The 18,189-nt window shown below is 32.6% G+C and overlaps 2 protein-coding genes and 1 pseudogene across 2 annotated transcripts; 2 read left to right on the top strand and 1 right to left on the bottom strand.

Moving 5' to 3' along the window:
* Positions 1-345: 345 nt before the first annotated feature.
* On the top strand, positions 346-3,550 carry FMO1 (flavin-dependent monooxygenase 1). The gene is made up of 5 exons (XM_022038692.2): positions 346-896; positions 1,002-1,242; positions 2,346-2,524; positions 2,619-2,965; positions 3,070-3,550. The coding sequence occupies exons 1-5, from the start codon at positions 447-449 to the stop codon at positions 3,416-3,418; spliced, it is 1,566 nt and encodes a 521-aa protein (XP_021894384.1). The 5' UTR covers positions 346-446; the 3' UTR covers positions 3,419-3,550.
* A 342-nt stretch (positions 3,551-3,892) lies between these two features.
* Positions 3,893-5,964, bottom strand: PRXQ (Thioredoxin superfamily protein). Its single transcript, XM_022038722.2, has 4 exons — positions 5,634-5,964; positions 5,379-5,516; positions 4,846-4,935; positions 3,893-4,264 (listed from the first exon to the last, which is right to left on the bottom strand). Exons 1-4 carry the CDS (start codon positions 5,820-5,822, stop codon positions 4,046-4,048), a joined length of 636 nt encoding a protein of 211 aa, XP_021894414.1. The 5' UTR covers positions 5,823-5,964; the 3' UTR covers positions 3,893-4,045.
* A 1,595-nt stretch (positions 5,965-7,559) lies between these two features.
* Positions 7,560-8,975, top strand: LOC148252960 (uncharacterized; annotated as a pseudogene).
* Positions 8,976-18,189: the final 9,214 nt, after the last annotated feature.

Raw genomic sequence — 18,189 nt, 5'->3', positions numbered from 1 at the left:
TTTTGTTTTTTAAAAAAAAAAGATGATTGAAAGAATAATGTATTATTTTGGTAGCTTCATTAACTTTATAAAAATATAGAGTTCCAAAACTATATATATATATATATATATATATATGAATATTTTGTGTGTGGAATGCTTATAATTGTCAAATTATATAAATATTAGTTTGCACACGTGTAATGCTTGAAAAAGCAAATATTTGTAGTACTACTTGAAGTGGCGAAAGTTCTTCCCTACAACCAAACAATTTCATATTAATTACACCAATGAATATTTTTTTAAAAAAAGTCACATAATTTCTCTCCCTAATTTATGCCTTAAAAGTCCATTTCACGTGCTTCCTACATGTTCGAATTCATGCACTATAAGTACATCCCAAATCTTCAAACATTATACCACACACAACTTTATTCTCCCTACCAACATCCCATCATAGTTTAACTATGGCTTGTAATAAAAAAAACCCTCTTATTGTCTCAAAAGTTGGTATAATTGGAGCCGGTGTTAGTGGCATAGCAGCTGCTAAACAACTGTCTCATCACAAACCTATTGTGTTTGAAGCATCAGATTCAATTGGAGGCGTATGGAAGAGTTGTTCTTATTATTCTACCAAACTTCAATCGTATCGTAGTGATTATGAATTTTCTGATTTTTCATGGCAAAATAGAGATGATACAACTTTTCCTTCTTATCTTGAAATATTAGATTACTTGAAATGTTATGCTTATTACTTTGACGTTTTTAAATACGTGAAATTTAACTCAAAAGTAGTGGAATTGAGGTTTATTGGAGACAGAGATCTTGTTAATACTTCAGGAAAGTATAACAGCCCCTTATCTGGCCACCCAATATGGAAAGTTGCTGTTCAAACTCATAATTCTGATGATATTCAGGTTATTTCTCTTTTAATTAATTAGATATAATTTATGATAATTTTTATATGCAAATGATTTCTTTAACTCTGTATGTGATGATTTTGTTTGTTGGTTTTTTACCAGTGGTATACCTTTGAATTTGTGGTTGTTTGTACTGGTAAATACGGTGATATACCTAAAATTCCAAAATTTCCACAAAATAAAGGTCCTGAAATATTTAAGGGTCAAGTTTTACATTCCATTGATTACTGCAAGTTAGATAAGAATGACGCTTCCCAATTACTTAAAGACAAGAAAGTTACAGTCATCGGCTACAAAAAATCAGCAATTGATTTGGCCGTAGAGTGTGCAGAGGCAAATCAAGGTACATCACATATCATCTTTACTAAAATTTATTAATGAAAATTTAGTAAAACCATCATTTACGAATTTAATTAGTACTTTACGTAAATTGTATTAATCTCATATATAATTTCATATAAATAAATTCTATGAAATTTTTAATTTTTTTTCAAATAATATAATCAATTAGAAGTTCAGACATACATCTTTGCCCTTATAGATAATATTATTTTTTTGGTTAAAAAAAAAAGAAAAGAAAAACTCGTGTCTAATTTCCGAGACTCCTTACTAAAAATTATATGATCTTCCTCCAAGAAAAAAAATATACAGTCACCTAAACAAGATTGAATGAATTAGCATCAACGAGGAGTTATGATGTAAACATAGATATAAAGTGTGTTAATCTCTCTCTCTCAACAATTTTGCTATCACTTAATTTTAGTGTGGAAGTATTTTATAATAATATGACTTCATTACTGATTTGTGGCCCTCTAGGTTCATACACAGAGTTTAAGTAATTCTGGTCCAAAAAATATTGATTAAAAAAAAAAGGGTTTTCACTAATATAATATACTAATATATATATATATATATAACATAAACCTTAATTTGTATTTAGCATTGTATGCTTATAGATTATAATTTCCACGTTGATTATCTTTTAAAGGCATCCAATGGGATTTGGTTTGGGTCTGAAAAATTGAGTGAATAACGGTCAAGTGTCAAAACCGGCAAGGCCAATTAAATGAAAGAATAAATTTTATATTTGACCTGTTGACCATCCTTCTTTTAAGTGATTTTTCATTGCACGCACACACACACACACATATATACGTTCGTTAAAAAAAAAAAATAGAATCTTATCTCACCTATTACTTACATATATAACGTAGGAATCATCCAAAGTCTAATTACTTACATATATAACGTAGACTCCTTTAAAAAAATCTCCCAAAAAGAGAATATTCAAATTTTGGCTCCAAGAGTATGAAGTCATGAAATAACTTGAAAGGAGAAAAAAACAAGAAACTTGAGAGTTTCAGCTGGATGTCGATCAATTATTATCAAGTTTGTTTTTTACAAGTGACATTAACTACTTGTATTATACTTGTGTTATGTGGGTAGGACCCGAGGGACAGCCATGCACCATGGTAGTAAGGACCTTACATTGGACAGTACCCCATTACTGGATATGGGGGTTGCCCTTTTTCTTGTTCTATTCTACCAGATTTTCTCAGTTTTTCCATGAAAGACCTAACCAGAGCTTCTTGAAGACTCTCTTTTGCCTCCTTTTATCTCCTAGGGTAACTCCGCATTTCTTACTTCTCTCATGTGGATTTTCTTATTGGTGTGTGCCGATGCTTTCTAATTCTAACCCACAATTATTCTCGACAACAGCATATAGTTTCCAAGTTCATTGAGTCCTACTTGCTTTGGAAACTTCCTCTGCAAAAGTATGGATTGAAACCAGATCACCCGTTCCTCGAAGACTACGCTTCTTGTCAGATGGCTATCATGCCAGACAATTTCTTTGCAGAAGCTGATAAGGGAAAGATTGTGATCAAAAGGGCATCAAAATGGTGGTTCTGGACAGGAGGAATTGAGTTTGAGGACGGCTCTAAACTAGACACGGATGTTGTGATTCTTGCAACTGGTTATGATGGCAAGAAAAAGCTCAAGGCTATATTGCCAGAACCTTTCTGTAGTTTACTTGAATATCCATCTGGCATGATGCCCTTATACAGGTAAATTTAGAAACATAAAATGGCACTTGTTGATTATATATAACCCAGCAACAGAAGCGAAACCAATCAACAATGAGAAAGTAATATCTGTCTTCCTTTGGCAGGGGCACCATTCATCCATTGATACCAAACATGGCATTTGTTGGTTATGTTGAAAGCATTTCAAATCTTCACACAGCCGAGCTGCATTCCATCTGGCTGGCTCGATTAATTGATGAAAAATTCAAGCTTCCCAGCATAGAGAAAATGCTTCAACAGACTTCTAAAGAGATAGAAGTTACAAAGAAAACGACCAGGTTCTACAAGAGACACTGCATTTCAACTTTCAGTATTAACCATAGCGATGAGATCTGCCAAGAAATGGGATGGAATACTTGGAGGAAGAAAAACTGGCTGCTGGAGGCGTTTAGTCCTTATGGCAGCCAGGACTACTTACAGGTACAGGGAAAGTAAAGCTACACAAGCACTAGGGTCATTCATTATCTAATTCAGAAGATTTCTTTAGGTTATCTATATAAATCCATGACAGACACAATAAGTCAGGGAAGAGTATAAATAACTCATATACAGGAAATTTAAGACCTATATGCCTCAATAAGATGTATCTAATGTTTCATGTTCTCCAGAAATTTATGAGTTAAGGAATTGCAAGATGAAGCTAGCTGGTTCAAACCCATTTGTAACATCAAACAAGAATCATGTGTGAGCAATGATAATAGGGTAATCTGGTAGGAGCATCCATATCTGATGCTGCCTTGAAATTCTAGTAAGCTTGTGTAAGTAAATAGTGTTTGAATCTGAAGTTTAGACTATGCAAGAACAAGATTTTCGTTTGCAGCAAATATACCTTGTTCTTGTTCTTGGGAATGTCAAAAGCTTTCAATTTCCTAGAAATGACAAAACGGTTAAACTTGTAGCTGCAAGAGATTAAATGCAGATTATAGCTGTGCAATATATGGGTATCTAATCATAGATACAAGAATTGAACCTGCATAACTACCAGTTTACAAAATCACGAACATTCATTAAAAGCAAAGGCAAGAAGCAGTGAAGGAAATAAGAGAAACCAAATTGAGAAATTCAAAGACTTTGAAGTAGTTTCAAGGTCTCATCAATATGCTTTTCAGGCTGGAACTGGTTGTTGTAGACTAGTTGAACTACACCTTTCTTATCAAGAACATAAGTCTCTCTCCCTGGCAAAGCTCCAAACAGGTCAGATGGCACTCCCCACTCTTTTCTCACCTTGTTACCCTCATCACTCAGCAATGTAAATGGAAGTCTGTATTTTTTTGCAAATGCCTGCAATTGCAAATTTCCAGCAACACGCAGTCAATGTTATGAACTAAGATTACCAGCAACCAAAGCTTAAGCACACTATAGAATACCATGATCATAAGAAATATCAAATGTCTGCTTTCTTGAATTTGTAAAATACAAGGAAAGAAAATGACATGTAAAACCGGCTAAAGAGTAAGCTTTACTATCTAAGAACCCATTCAAGAGCTATTTTCATGGAGGCTAGTTTGGCTCATACACATCGCATATGGCTGGAGGAAAACTTGGAAGCTTTTTGCGTCCACATTGCAGAGAAGGAAATAAAGGCAATATGGTAGCCTTTCTTTTCCTTCCCTCCTTTTTCCCCCTCCCAATCAGATTATCAGGCTTGTAACTTTATACACATAGACACACAAACGTAGATTAATTCATAAAACGTTATCACTAGGATTGCATGGCTTGCTGCCTGACCTTATTTGTTCTCATTAATTGGAACTCTTATTCCATAAGTTTGCCATCTGGTAAAAACTGATTATGTTCATGAAAAGATGCAAGAGACAATTGGCCTTAAAGCTGATTGATCACTAAATTCTTTTTAGTATTACCTTGTGGGATGCAGTATCATCTCCGCTAATTCCAATAACCTCAGCTCCAGCTTTCTTAAACTTCTCATAAGAATCTCTGAAAGCACAGGCCTGCATAAGTATTAACATCATTTCTCTTCTAACTTTTTGGTTTCTCATTAGTGCAACCCCTCCATTACACTAACTTAAAAAAAATGTGTATATATGTGTGTATATATATATATAATCTAGTCGATCATCAACGCAAAAAACACCATTCTACTGTTGAGAACCTGAAAGCAAAGCTATACAAAAAAAAAAATGGCATGTACTGATGATGTAGGCTGTAGCTAGTAGGCGTATTTTCGACGGTTCCTATGGTTAATTTGCAGAATTATGTCCAACAAAATGGCTTTAAAACAATTCTTTTGGTGTTGGAATGGAATGATTACTTGACAGAACTAGAGAACAAATACAGCTCCAAACTCATCTTGGCCTTCCCGAACAAACAAACATGTTTGAAAAAGTACATTGTAGATGGAGAGGAATTATGAAAAAAAAAAAAAAAAAAAAACCTGCTTGGTGCAGCCAGGGGTCTCATCAGCAGGATAGAAATACACAACCACAGGCTTCCCTTTAAACTTGTCGAGGCTCACAAGCTTTCCGTCTTGATCTTTCAATTTGAAGGATGGTGGTACTTGCCCTTTGCTCACCTTTAAAGCAATACAAGGTTTCACGTGCATATTATATAGGCACAAAAGATGAAAGCCACAATAATAGTAGTACTAGTCAATACAGCAGCCTGAAAATGTAAACATAGCGCAATGTACCTTGGCAGAAATAGTTGTTTTCATTGGAAGGGAAGATGGTATTAAGAAAGAGGGAGAATAAGAGAAGCTGAGGCCATAAAATTGAGATTTGGAGAGAAATGAGAGAGTTTGATAACATGGATGTTTAGGAGTGTGGGTGTGGGAGGGAGAGGGAAGAAGAAAGTGGTTAGGGAGAGTAAGGGAAGCCATTAAAATTAAGCTAAGATCTGAAATAGGAGGAAATATATCAGAAGGTTTTCCAAGGTTCTAAATTTAAAGCAAAGCTTTAATTTCAAGCTCTGCCCTTACATTTTTTTTCTGGGCAGATGAAGAAGATAAGGGTGTGTGGTTGTAGTGGTGGACGATTGCTGACCTCTCTTCAACTACAACTCTGTTTCTGCCATGGATGGGCCTGTCTCTGTTGGAATAATCTTTCAAAGACTGAAATTGATATCTTTCTGTTGGCCCAACTATTCTCATCTTTCTACTTTCTACTTATACCATCATCTTATTACCGCCGCCAAATTCAAATAAGAATAATTTTATGAGGATAAATTGTATTTTCATATCATGTTGTTGGAATTTATTGAAATTTAGATCTTCTATTTTATTTTTATTTTTTATGATAACTCAATTATTACGATTTTTATAATAATTTGGTTCAAAGTAATTTGGTTTTTTTAAAATTATTTTACATAAAATTATTGGTTTTTTTTTCCCCTTATAATTACGTTATAATTTCTTCTTTAATCTTAATTTATTTAATTGTAAATTTAAATATGAAATAAAAATGAATATATTTACTAAAAAGAGATGAATAAAACTATAAAATATTAAATCATCATAAATAAAACTAACTTTTATAAGGTAACCATACCATTTGTTTAGTTGTACAGCATAAACATGTGGTTATTGTTGTTTATTTTTATAATTTTTTGAGTCAAAATTTATATATGTTACTAATTAGATATCATGTACGCACTAATTATATCACAATATTATGACCAGAACACATTGAGATACGAAATTCAATTTAAACTCATACTTTTGCATAGGTAGAAGAAGAACGTATTAATTATCTAGTCAATGATGAATCATAAATAAGGATATTAATTAATTATTTTTATAAAATTAACATCTGCTGATGTGTAAAAACTATATAGATAGATAGAGCTCTACTACCAAGACATGATATGTGTAAGACGTAGAATTGCAACTCTTGATGCCAATATGTCATTGTAAATAGTAATTTCTGATATAAAAGTACAAAAATTTATTCGCTGACTCAAGTGGATGCCTACTATAACTGTCTGTCTGTCAAGACAATTAGGATCCACAACATTAATTCATGTATTGGTAGAAGGAAGAAAACAATTTTTTTTTTTTTTTAAACAAAATATTTCAATTATTGGAATTAAATAAAAAAAAGATAACTTATTTAATACTGTTATTTTTAGATTATTCTTGTAACAAATACACTAATATGAAATGAGATTAAATATTCTTTTTATAAATACTATATTGAAAACTATTTTATTTGAAATAATAGTATCAATCTAAGTTATCTTAATTATTTAACAAGAAATTTCATAAACTAGAATTGAATGAATACTCTCGTTGTTATAATTTTATAATTATTATCTTGTTTTCTTTTAACAGTTCAAGGAACATTTAGTCATATCATCTACAAAAATAATAGAAAATCAAATAATATGTCTTTTATAACATTAAATAAATATTACAATATCTTTTAAAATAAAATTACCATACACACTAATATTCTTGATATATTTCACAGATTTTTTTGTCAAGTATATTATTACTAACCTCACAAACACGCACAGGTACAACACTACTAGCATGACGCTTTGGCACGTTATGTTTTCTCTCTGTCTGTTGGCTTTGGCATGTTAGTATAGGTTTTTAGTCTCTGTCATAAGCCGAACTATGGAAGACAAAGTAGATATTGCTACTCTTACGATTACTGATGTGAAAGAGGGTGGATGGGATATACTTGTTAAAAATTAATTTACAAATTAGAATATAATTAATTAGTTTGTTAGTAGTTAAACTTCATAATTTAGAGTTTATATACCCTTTGATTTGGTAGAAGTTGAGTCATAGATTAGATTTATTATATTTATTGGTAGTTATAATTAATTCTAATAATTGTAATAGTGACTATAAATAAGCATGTACTTAAATTTTTTTTTTATAAGAACCACAATATAAAATATTGAGTCTTATCTTTAGTTTCTGTAGCCTCTTCCTATTTTCTCTAACAAAGTGGTATTAGAGCTTGGTTTCTTGTTAAAATTCTAAAGATGGCTAGCAACAATCTATTTTCTTTTCAATTTTATCGTCTTATAAAAAAAAAAATTATGAGAGTTGGTGTCTTCGTATGAAAGCCATACTTGGCTCACAAGATATATGAGATATTGTAGAAAGAGGCTTTACTCTACCCAAAGATGAAGGATCCTTAACTCAAAATGAGAAGGGTGCTTTTCAAGAATAAAGAAGAAGGATCAATAAGCTCTTGCACTCATCTATTAAAGTTTGGATGAATCTATGTTTCTAAAGGTGGCCGATGCTACCAACATAAAGTAAGCTTGGAAAATTTTGAAGAATTCCCTCCAATGAGTTGACAGGGTGAAGAAGGTACGACTCTAAACTTTACGACGTGAGTTTAAAATTTTACAAATGAAGGATGTTGAATCCATTTCAGATTTTTGCTCAAGGGTAAAGTCTATAGTACACCAAATGAGAAGATATGGTGAGATGATATAAGATGTTCGTGTGGTGCAGAAAGTTCTTTAATCGTTACCACCAAAATTCGACTATGTGGTTTGTGTCATTGAAGAATCAAAAGATCTAGACATTTTGAAATTTGAACAATTAGAGGGATCTCTACAAGCTAATGAAGAAAAAAAAAAAAAAAAACAAGAAGAGCCTTTTGAACAAGTTCTCAAATCAATGGCATCTTTGAATGATGATGGAAAGCAAAGAGGACGAGGAAGAGGTAGAGTACGTGGTTGTGGTCATGGTCAAGCATTTAAAAGAAATAAAACTCAAGATAATGTCGATAATGAAGATAAAAGTCAACCATCAAATAGAGGCTGTGGAAGAGGAAGAGGAAGACGAAGAGGTAACTATAGAAATTCTAACAAATCAAATATTGAATATTACAATTGTCACAAATGTGAGCATTATGCTTGGGAATATTGTAACACTTTAAATGAGAAGGAGGAAGAAACCAATTTTCTCAATGATAAACAAGATGAGGAAGAAACAACTTTATTGCTAGCATGTAAAGAGGGAGATAGTGACACCCATAATTTATGGTATGGATAATAGAGCAAGCAATCACATATGCGACAATAAAGAAAATTTTGTAAAGTTTGATGAGAAGATTAATGGCAATGTTTCTTTTGGAGACTCTTCAAAAGCTTAAATTCAAGGAAAATGTACAATTCTAATCTCTTCAAAAAATGGAGGACATATTTATTACTAATGTTTACTATGTGCCAAAGTTAAGAAGTAATATTTTGAGTTTGGGTCAACTTCTTAAAAATAGATATGAAATTCGCATGAAAAATTATTGTCTTTGACTTAGAGATCAAAGTGGTAATTTGATTGTTATGGTGCACATGTCATAGAATATAATGTTTATCTTAAATCTCAAAACTATTGAAGCAAGATGTTTAAAGGCTAGTGTGGAAGATAAAGCATGGTGTTGGCATATGAGATCTTGCCATTTGAACTTGGTGCACTCAAGGCAATGGGAAAAGAAAAAATAGTGAAAGGGATGCTATTAATCAACCATCCTAATCAATTATGTGAAACATATTTACTTGGAAAGCATTCAAGAAGAAGTTTCTAAAAAAAAACTACTATAAGAGCAACCAAGCTACTTCAACTTGTGCATGCCAATGTGTGTAGGCCAATCAATTAACTCTCATTTGGTAAAAACAAATATTTTCTACTATTTATTGATATTTTAATAGGAAGACCTAGGTATATTTTTTAAAGCAAAATTCAGATGCTTTTATTGCTTTTAAAAATTTCGAAACTCTTGTAGAAAAAGATTGTAATTGTGAAATAAAGTCTTTGAGAACAAATAGAGGAGGTGAATTTACTTCTAAAGAATTCCATGATTTCTATGAATTTAATGAAATTCGTCGCCCTTTAACGGTTTTAAGATCATCACAATAAAATGGGGTTGCAGAAAGAAAGAATAGACATATTCTTAATATGGCTAGAAGCATGTTGAAAGCAAAAAATATGCCTAAGGAATTTTGGGCTGAAGCAATTTCTTGTGCAATATATTTATCTAATAGGTCTACAACATAAAGTTTGAAAGACATGACTCTCTAAGAAGCAGGGAGCGGAATGAAACCTAACGTCAACCACTTGCGAGTTTTTGGAAGTATTGCATATGCTCATGTTCCAAAGCAAGAGATATCTAAGCTTGGTGATCGAAGTGTCAAACATATTTTCATTGGGCATGATGCAAACTCAAAAGGCTATAAATTGTATAATCCAAGCAATGACAAGATTATGGTAAGTAAAGATATTGAATTTAATGAAAAAACAACTTGGAATTGGGAGAAGAAAGAAGAAAATGCTTATGATTTCTTTTCATACTTTGAAGAGAAAAACTAAGAGACCATGGTACCTTTGCAAGAGGCAACTCCACCTCATTCTCTAACTCATGTTGCATCACCTATTTCTTAAGAAAGTTCAAGTGAAAGGGCACGAAAGTTGAAGAGCATTCAAGATATTTATGATGAAATTGAGTAGATCACTAATTTTGATATAAATTATTTGTTTTGTCTTTTTCTTGATAGTGAACCAATGAATTTCGATAAAGCCATCAAAGATGCAAGATGGAGACAAGCCATGGAGGAAGAGATCAAATCCATAGAAAATAACAACACATTGGAGCTATCCACTTTTCCTAAGGGATATGAAGCTATTAGTGTCAAATGGGTCTATAAGGCTAAAAAAATTCTCAATGAAATGTGAAAAGGTACAAGGCAAGACTTGTGGCTAAAGGATACAAATAAAAACATGTGATTGATTATGATGAGGTTTTTGCACCAGTTGCTCGCATGGAGACTATTCACTTGTTCTTAGCTATTTCAGCCCAAATAAAGTAGAAAATTTTTCAACTAATGTAAAATCGACATTTTGTAATGGTTATCTTAATAAAGAGGTTTATGTATAACAACCATTGGGTTTCGTGGTCGAAGGGCATGGATATAAAGTATTGAAATTGAAAAAAGCTTTTTATGGACTAAAGCAAGCGCCAAAAGCATGGAATAGCCGTATAAATAAGTATTTTAAAGATAATGGATTGTTCGTTGCCTTCATGAATATGCTCTTTATGTGAAGTATCATCCTAATGGTGATATTCTATTTGTGTGTCTATATGTGGATGATCTCATCTTCACGAGCAATAATCTAAGTTTGTTTGAAGAATTCAAAAAAAACATGTTACTTGAATTTGAAATGACTGATATTGGACTCATGTCTTATTATTTGGGCCTTGAGATGAAGCAAATGGAAGATGGTATTTTTTTTCTCAAGAAGGCTATGCAAAAAAAATCTTATAAAAATTCAAAATGCATAATTGCAATCCTGTGAACATGTCTATAAAATGTAGAATCAAGTTATCAAAGTTTAATAATGAGAAAAAAATAGATTCCACTCTCTTTGAAGTCTTATGGGAAGTTTGAGATACCTAACATTTACAATGCTTAATATTCTTTTTGCAGTTGGACTAATAAGTCGTTTTATGGAAGTTCCTACCACCTCCCACATGAATGTTGCTAAAAGAGTTTTACGTTACCTTAAAGGTACTATCGATTTTGAGTTATTTTATTCATCTTCTAATGATTTTAACCTTGTAGGATTTTGTAATAGTGATTTCGTTGGAGATATTGATGATGGAAAAAATACAACTGGTTTTGTATTCTTTATGGATGATTGTGCAATTACATAGAGTTCTAAGAAGCAAGCTATTGTTACACAATCAATTTGTGAGTTTGAATATGTGGCAGTAACCTTTTGTGATTGTCATGTCATATGTATTAGAAGATTATTGAAAGAATTTCATTTAACACCGGACGAAGTTATTAAAACTTTTATTAACAATAAGTCTGCATAAGCAATAGCCAAGAACCCGATATTCCATGAACGATGCAAACACATAGATACAAGATATAATTTTATTAGATATTGCACTGCTAAAAAAAAAGTGGAGCTCAAGCATGTAAAGACTAAAGATCAAGTGGCAGATATTTTCACCAAACCACTCAAGTTTGAAGTTTTTCAAAAGCTACACGTTAATTCTAGATTGAAAAGGAGATTTGCAAATTAAGGGGGACTGTTAAAAATTGATTTACAAATTAGAATATAATTAATTAGTTTGTTAGTAGTTGAACTTTATAAATTAGAGTCTCTATATATCTTTTAGTTTTGTAGAAGTTGTGAGTAATAAATTAGATTTATTATATTTGTTGGTGGTTATAACTAATTCTAATAATTATAATAGTGCCTATAAATAGCTATGTATTTAAAGTCTTTTGTAAGAACCACAATAGAAAATTTTAAGTCTTCTCTTTAGTTTCTCTAACCTCTTCCTAATTTCTCCAACAATACTAAAAGAAGGCCTTGATAAACATAAATCTTACGAACTATGTCTAGTTGTTAGGTTCCTGACGGAAGCAGTAGTCAAACCTGAACCAACAAAAATACTCTAGCAGATGTGTGGCGACCACCTGGAAGGATCAACATAACAAAATTGGGATCAGGGTGATTTTTATTCCACTTTTTCTACGAGGTCAATAACCAAAGAATAATAAGTGGAGTCCCCTAACATCTTATAACCATCTTCTAGTTACACACAAGCTACGCAACAATGAAGATCCTCTAAAAATTGATATTGTGTTTAGTCAATTCTGGATTCAGATTCACTCTCTACTTATGTGTTACATGTTCGAAGGAATGATAAGACAAGTTGGTGAGTTCATGGGTTTTTTTTTTTTTGAGTATGATACAAAATAGGCTAACAATACCAATCAACTGTTCATGCAAATTCGAGTTGCCATAGACGTGAGAAAACATGTTAAGACACAAAAAACTGAACTTGCGATATGGGATAACTACTTATGCACTCTTCAAATACGAACGAATGCCCCTGTATTGCTACATGTGTGGATGTTTAGGACACTCTAAGGATTTTTGTAAGCTATTTATCCATCTAGGGGCAAATGCACTCAAACCAGCTTGCGAGGACTCCCTTAGAGCTAATCCCTGCTAAAACCAACCTCAAACGAACAGATGGCTTTGTGACAAAAAGAGCAGGCAAATCTTAAACTTAGGGGCAAGAATCAAGGGCTTTAATAATAATGATTTGTAGTTCCAAAAATCAAAAGGTAAGGTTACTACACCGGATTCATCGAGATCCAATCTTTTCAAAGGGTAGAGTTTTGATAATGTGGGAACAAATTTAATGGACCATGATGCTTGATGGGTAGTAATGTTTTTGAGGCCCTGGGCTTGGAGAAGGATAGATGGTCAGCAACTGAGTCTGAAGAACAAACCATGGGCTAGGGAGAAAGGCTTAAAAGGCAAAGACAAAACAACACGAGGGAAGAAGTTCAGTTAAGTGAATCTTGGAGGTAGGAACATAAAGCATCTCCCACTAAGCAACCATTTGAGAGATCGACGAGGCCTACACTCCAGACTTGTTAGAAATAATGAAAATACTTAACTGGAACTGCTGGGGGCTCGGCAGCCCTTGATCAGTGTTATCACTTCGCGAGATAATGAAGAAACATAAGCCAGACATAGTTTTTCTAATTGAAACCTTAGTATGTAAAAGTAAATTAGATGTGATTAGTGCTCGACTGGATTACAATGGAGTGTTTGGCGTAGATAAAATGGGTAGGTGATGAGGCTTAGTAATTTTTTGGAGTTAGACCTACAATGTTTCGGTGATATCTTACTCTAAAAATCATGTGGATTTAAATTTATAGACAGGCTTGGAGAATGAATAACTACTTACTAGCTTTTATGGGATGCATCAACGGAATCGCAAAAGGAAAACTTGGCACCTCTTAGAGATGTTGGCACACGTAAGAAATACACCATGGGTAGTTATAAGAGACTTTAACAACATGATGTTGGCTGCTGATAAAGATGAGGGAGCCTCACCATCTATGACCCTCCTATCTGGTTTTTAGGACACACTATGAAGGTGCAACCTTGAAGACATGCCTTTATTGGGGTATGGCTACATTTGGTGTCGGGATACTGCAGGGAATATGATAAGGGAAAGGATTGATAGGTGCGTGTCAAATAAACTCTAGACAGTCCGTTTCCCCCATGCATGCTTAGAAAACATGGATGCATCTATCTTTTGTTAAAAATGATTAAAAACCAGCCACCAAAATTGAATGAGTCAAAGTCAGTTCCTACAAATTTGATACATGTAGTTCTAGTAGTTTTTCCTCAATGTTTATTCCTATAAATTTGTTGTTAGTGAGTAATAGGATACTTGTAATTTTTACTCCATGTTTCTTTTGATTTATTAGTTACCTGTACAGCCTATATAAAAGCTTCTTTGTTTTACTTTGAAGGTGAATGAAGATCAGACTCCTTTCTGATCTTAATTTGTACTCTTAACAGTCTTCTCTTTATTTTTAGCCAACATATTTGGTATCAGAGCCATTATTTTGTGCTGCTGAGAGAGTGCAAAATAAAAAAAAAAAAACTGATACACCAAAGTGGTTCACGTAAACCTAAAAAAATGGTAGTAAATGGTACAACAACCTCATCTCAACCTTTAATTCCTTATTCAATTATGAGAGTTACGAATTTTGGAACATAAAAATGAGAACTTTGTTTATGTCTCAAAAACTATGGGTGCTGGTTTGAAAATGGGTACAATGACCCAAATGATGAGCAATGGCTTTGAGAAAACATAAAAAAGGATGCAAAAGCTTTGTTCTTTCTTCAACAAGCAGTTATAAATGATATTTTTTGTCGAATTTCTGCAGTAACTACTTCTAAGGAAACTTGGCAAATTCTCAAAATAAAATTTCAAGAGTTATCAAAGGTAATTACTATCAAAATTCAGTCACTTCATAAAACCTTTGAAATGCTTCAAATGGGTACATTTGAATTTGTTCAAATTTTTTTATTGAGAGCCTCTACAATTGTTACTTAAATGAAGGCATATGGTGAAAGAATTACTAATGAGATTGTGGTTTTAAAATTATTAAGGAGTTTAACTCATAAATTTGATCATGTAGTTGCTGCAATAGAGAAGTCAAAAGATTTATTTGATTATTCTTTTAATGATTTAATGAGTCCTTTGCAAACTCATGAAGACAGGTTGAATAGATCATTACGAAAAAAATGAAGAAAAGGCTTTTCAAGTGAAAAAAGAGTCTTTTCACAGTAAATCATATTACAAAACCTCAAATAGAGGTAGTTCTTGTGGTGGTTATTGTAGTAGAGGTCGCTATGGCAGAATCAGAGTTTCAAGCTGAATTATAGTCAAATTAAGTGCTATTATTGTGAAAAAATGGGTCATGAAAAGGCTGATTGTTAGACCAAATAAAGGGATGAACGAAGCATGCCAATGTTATAGAAGAAGAAGAAAGTATGTTACTCATGGCTCACTCTTTTGATAAAAATGTAGCTGATGTTGTTTGGTTTTTGGATAATGGATGTTCAAATCATATGTCAGGTTCAAAATCATTATTTATAGAACTTGATGAAGCAGAAAAATTAACAGTTTGGCTGGGTGATGATAAGGTGATTGAAGTTGAAGGGAAAGGTACAATTGCCATCAAGACAAACCATGGTAACACTAAACTTTTAACTGATGTGCAATTTGTTCCTAGTTAATGTTCAGTATTGGGTAGTTGATGAATAATGGGTATAAAATCTTGTTTGATAATGACTCATGTAGTGTTGAAGATAAAAAGTCAGATCGTGTCATAGTTAATGTTTGAATGACAAAAAACAAAATGTTTACACTTGAAACTTCTCAAGTTAATGATTTTGCCTTTATTGTTAGAAAAATTAGTGAGTCTACATTGTGGCATCTACGTTTTGGGCATCTGAATGAAAATAGATTGAAGCTGTTAAGCCAAAAAAATATGGTTAAGGGTTATCTAAGATTGAATCTCTTGAATTTTGTGAACCTTTTATTTTGGGAAAACAAAGCAGAAAATCTTTTCCTGTAGGAAAATCATGGAGAACTGGTAGTTATCTTCAATTGGTGCATGTAGATTTATGTGGACCCATGAATACCGAATGGTTTGGTGGGAGTCGGTATTTTTTATTGTTGATTGATGATTACAGCTCTATGAATTAGGTTTACTTTCTCATATCTAAGTCTGAAGCTCTTGTCATTTTCATAAAATTTAAGGCATTGATAGAACATCAGATTGGCAATCGCATCAAGTGCCTTCGGACTAATAGAGGAGGTGAGTTTATTTCTACTGAATTTAATATTTTTTGTAAAGAATGTGGCATTCGCAAAAAGCTTACTGCACTATATACACCAGTGTAAAATGATGTTGTTGAACAAAAGAATTGAACTGTGATGGAAATGGCTAGAAGTTTGTTAAAAGCCAAAAGTCTCTCAAATTCCTTTTGGGCTGAAGCAGTTGCAGCAGCAGTATACACTTTGAATATCTTTCTAACAAAGGTTGTTACAAAACAAAATACCATATGAAGCATGGAATGGAAGGAAACCACATGTAAGTCACTTAAAAGTTTTTGGTTGTATAACCTATGCTTTAATTAATTCTCAAACTCGCCATAAATTTAATGAGAAAACTACAAAATGTATTTTTGTTGGTTATAGCTCTCAGTCAAAAGCATATAGGCTATATAACCCTTTAAATGACAAAATTATTATTAGTAGAAATGTAGTTTTTAATGAGGAAATAGAATGGGATTGAGGAAGTGCTCAAAAGCATGATCAAATTCCAATTTTAGAAGATATTGCTGCTGATTCTTCATCTTCAAATTCAGTAAGTTCCGCTTTCATAATCAGTAACTCCTCAAGTTCAGTCAGCCAAATTCATCAAGTCCAATCAACTCTAATTCCTCCTCATCAAGTGAAACTCCTCTAAGGAAATTCAAGTCCTTGAGGGAAATTTATGCATCTAATTCATTTGTTTTGTGTGTTTCAGATCTATAATTTTATGATGAAGCTGCACAAATACAAGAATGGTGCAATGCTATGGATGAAGAGATTGCTGCAATCTAAGAAAATTAGACATGGGAATTGATTGATTTGCCTGAAGAATAACATGTTATTGGGCTTAAATGAGTGTTTAGAACTAAGTACTAAGTTTATGGAAGTATATAAAAGCATAAAGCTCGACTTGAAGAAAAGGAATATGCTTAGCAACAACGTGTTGATTTTTAAGAAACATTCTCATCGGTTGTTCGCTTTAAAGCAATAAGGGTATTGCTTGCTTTAATTGCTCATCTATCTCTTCCTGTTTTTCAGATTGATGTGAAATTTGTTTTCTAAATGGAGACTTGAAAGAGGAAGTTTATGTTTCTCAACCTAAAGATTTTGTTGTAACCAGCTATGAAAATAAAGTCTTTAAGTTAAAGAATACATTGTATGGGCTTAAGCAAGCTCCGCATGCATGGTAGAGTAAGATTGACAGCTATTTTCGTGAAAATGGGTATGAAAGAAGTGATAATAAGCCCATTTTATATTTAAAGAAAGAAGGAGAAATTGACTTTTTTGTTATTTGTCTCTATGTTGATGACATAATTTATTTCGAATCAAGTGAACGTCTTTTTTCTGATTTTAAGTCCTCCATGATGCAAAAATTTGAAACAAAATATTTGGGCATGTTACAATATTTTTTTGGGCTTGAGGTGAAATATAGAGTAGATGAAATTTTTATTATTTAGTGAAAGTATGCAATTAATCTACTCAACAGGTTCACCATGGTGAGCTGCAACAAGACTTTCACTCTAATGAATTCAAATGAAAAATTGCAAGCTAAAGATGACACAGGAAAGGCTTATGCAACCTATTTTCAAAAGTTGACAGGCGAATTAAATTATTTGAGACACATTCAACCCAACATTGCATTTTTTGTTAGTATTTTGTCCAGATTTATCAATAATCGAACAAAACATAACCTTAGAGTAGCTAAAAGAATCTTGTGATATGTTACTAGAACTGTTGACTTTGGAATTTAGTATTTTAAAATATCAAATTTCGAATTATTTAGTTGTACTGATAGTGATTGGGTAGGTTCCTTAGATGATAGAAGAAGTACATCAGGCTACAGCTTTAGCCTAGGTTCTGGTGCTGTCTCTTGGAGCTCATAAAAGCAGAATATTGTTGCATTATCATCTTTAAAGACTAAATACATTGTTGCAACATCATCAACTTGTCAAACAGTATGACTTTGAAGAATTTTTATTGATTTGGGCCGAGAATAAGTAGCAGCAACTACCATTTTTTGTGACAACAATGGTACGATTGCAATGACAAAAAATCCACCTTTCCACGGCAGAA

The sequence above is a fragment of the Carica papaya genome, chromosome 7, assembly GCF_054855325.1.
Source record: "Carica papaya isolate Zhongbai chromosome 7, ASM5485532v1, whole genome shotgun sequence".
In the NCBI taxonomy this organism is placed as follows: domain Eukaryota; kingdom Viridiplantae; phylum Streptophyta; class Magnoliopsida; order Brassicales; family Caricaceae; genus Carica; species Carica papaya.
This window is presented reverse-complemented; position numbering and strand designations above follow the sequence as displayed.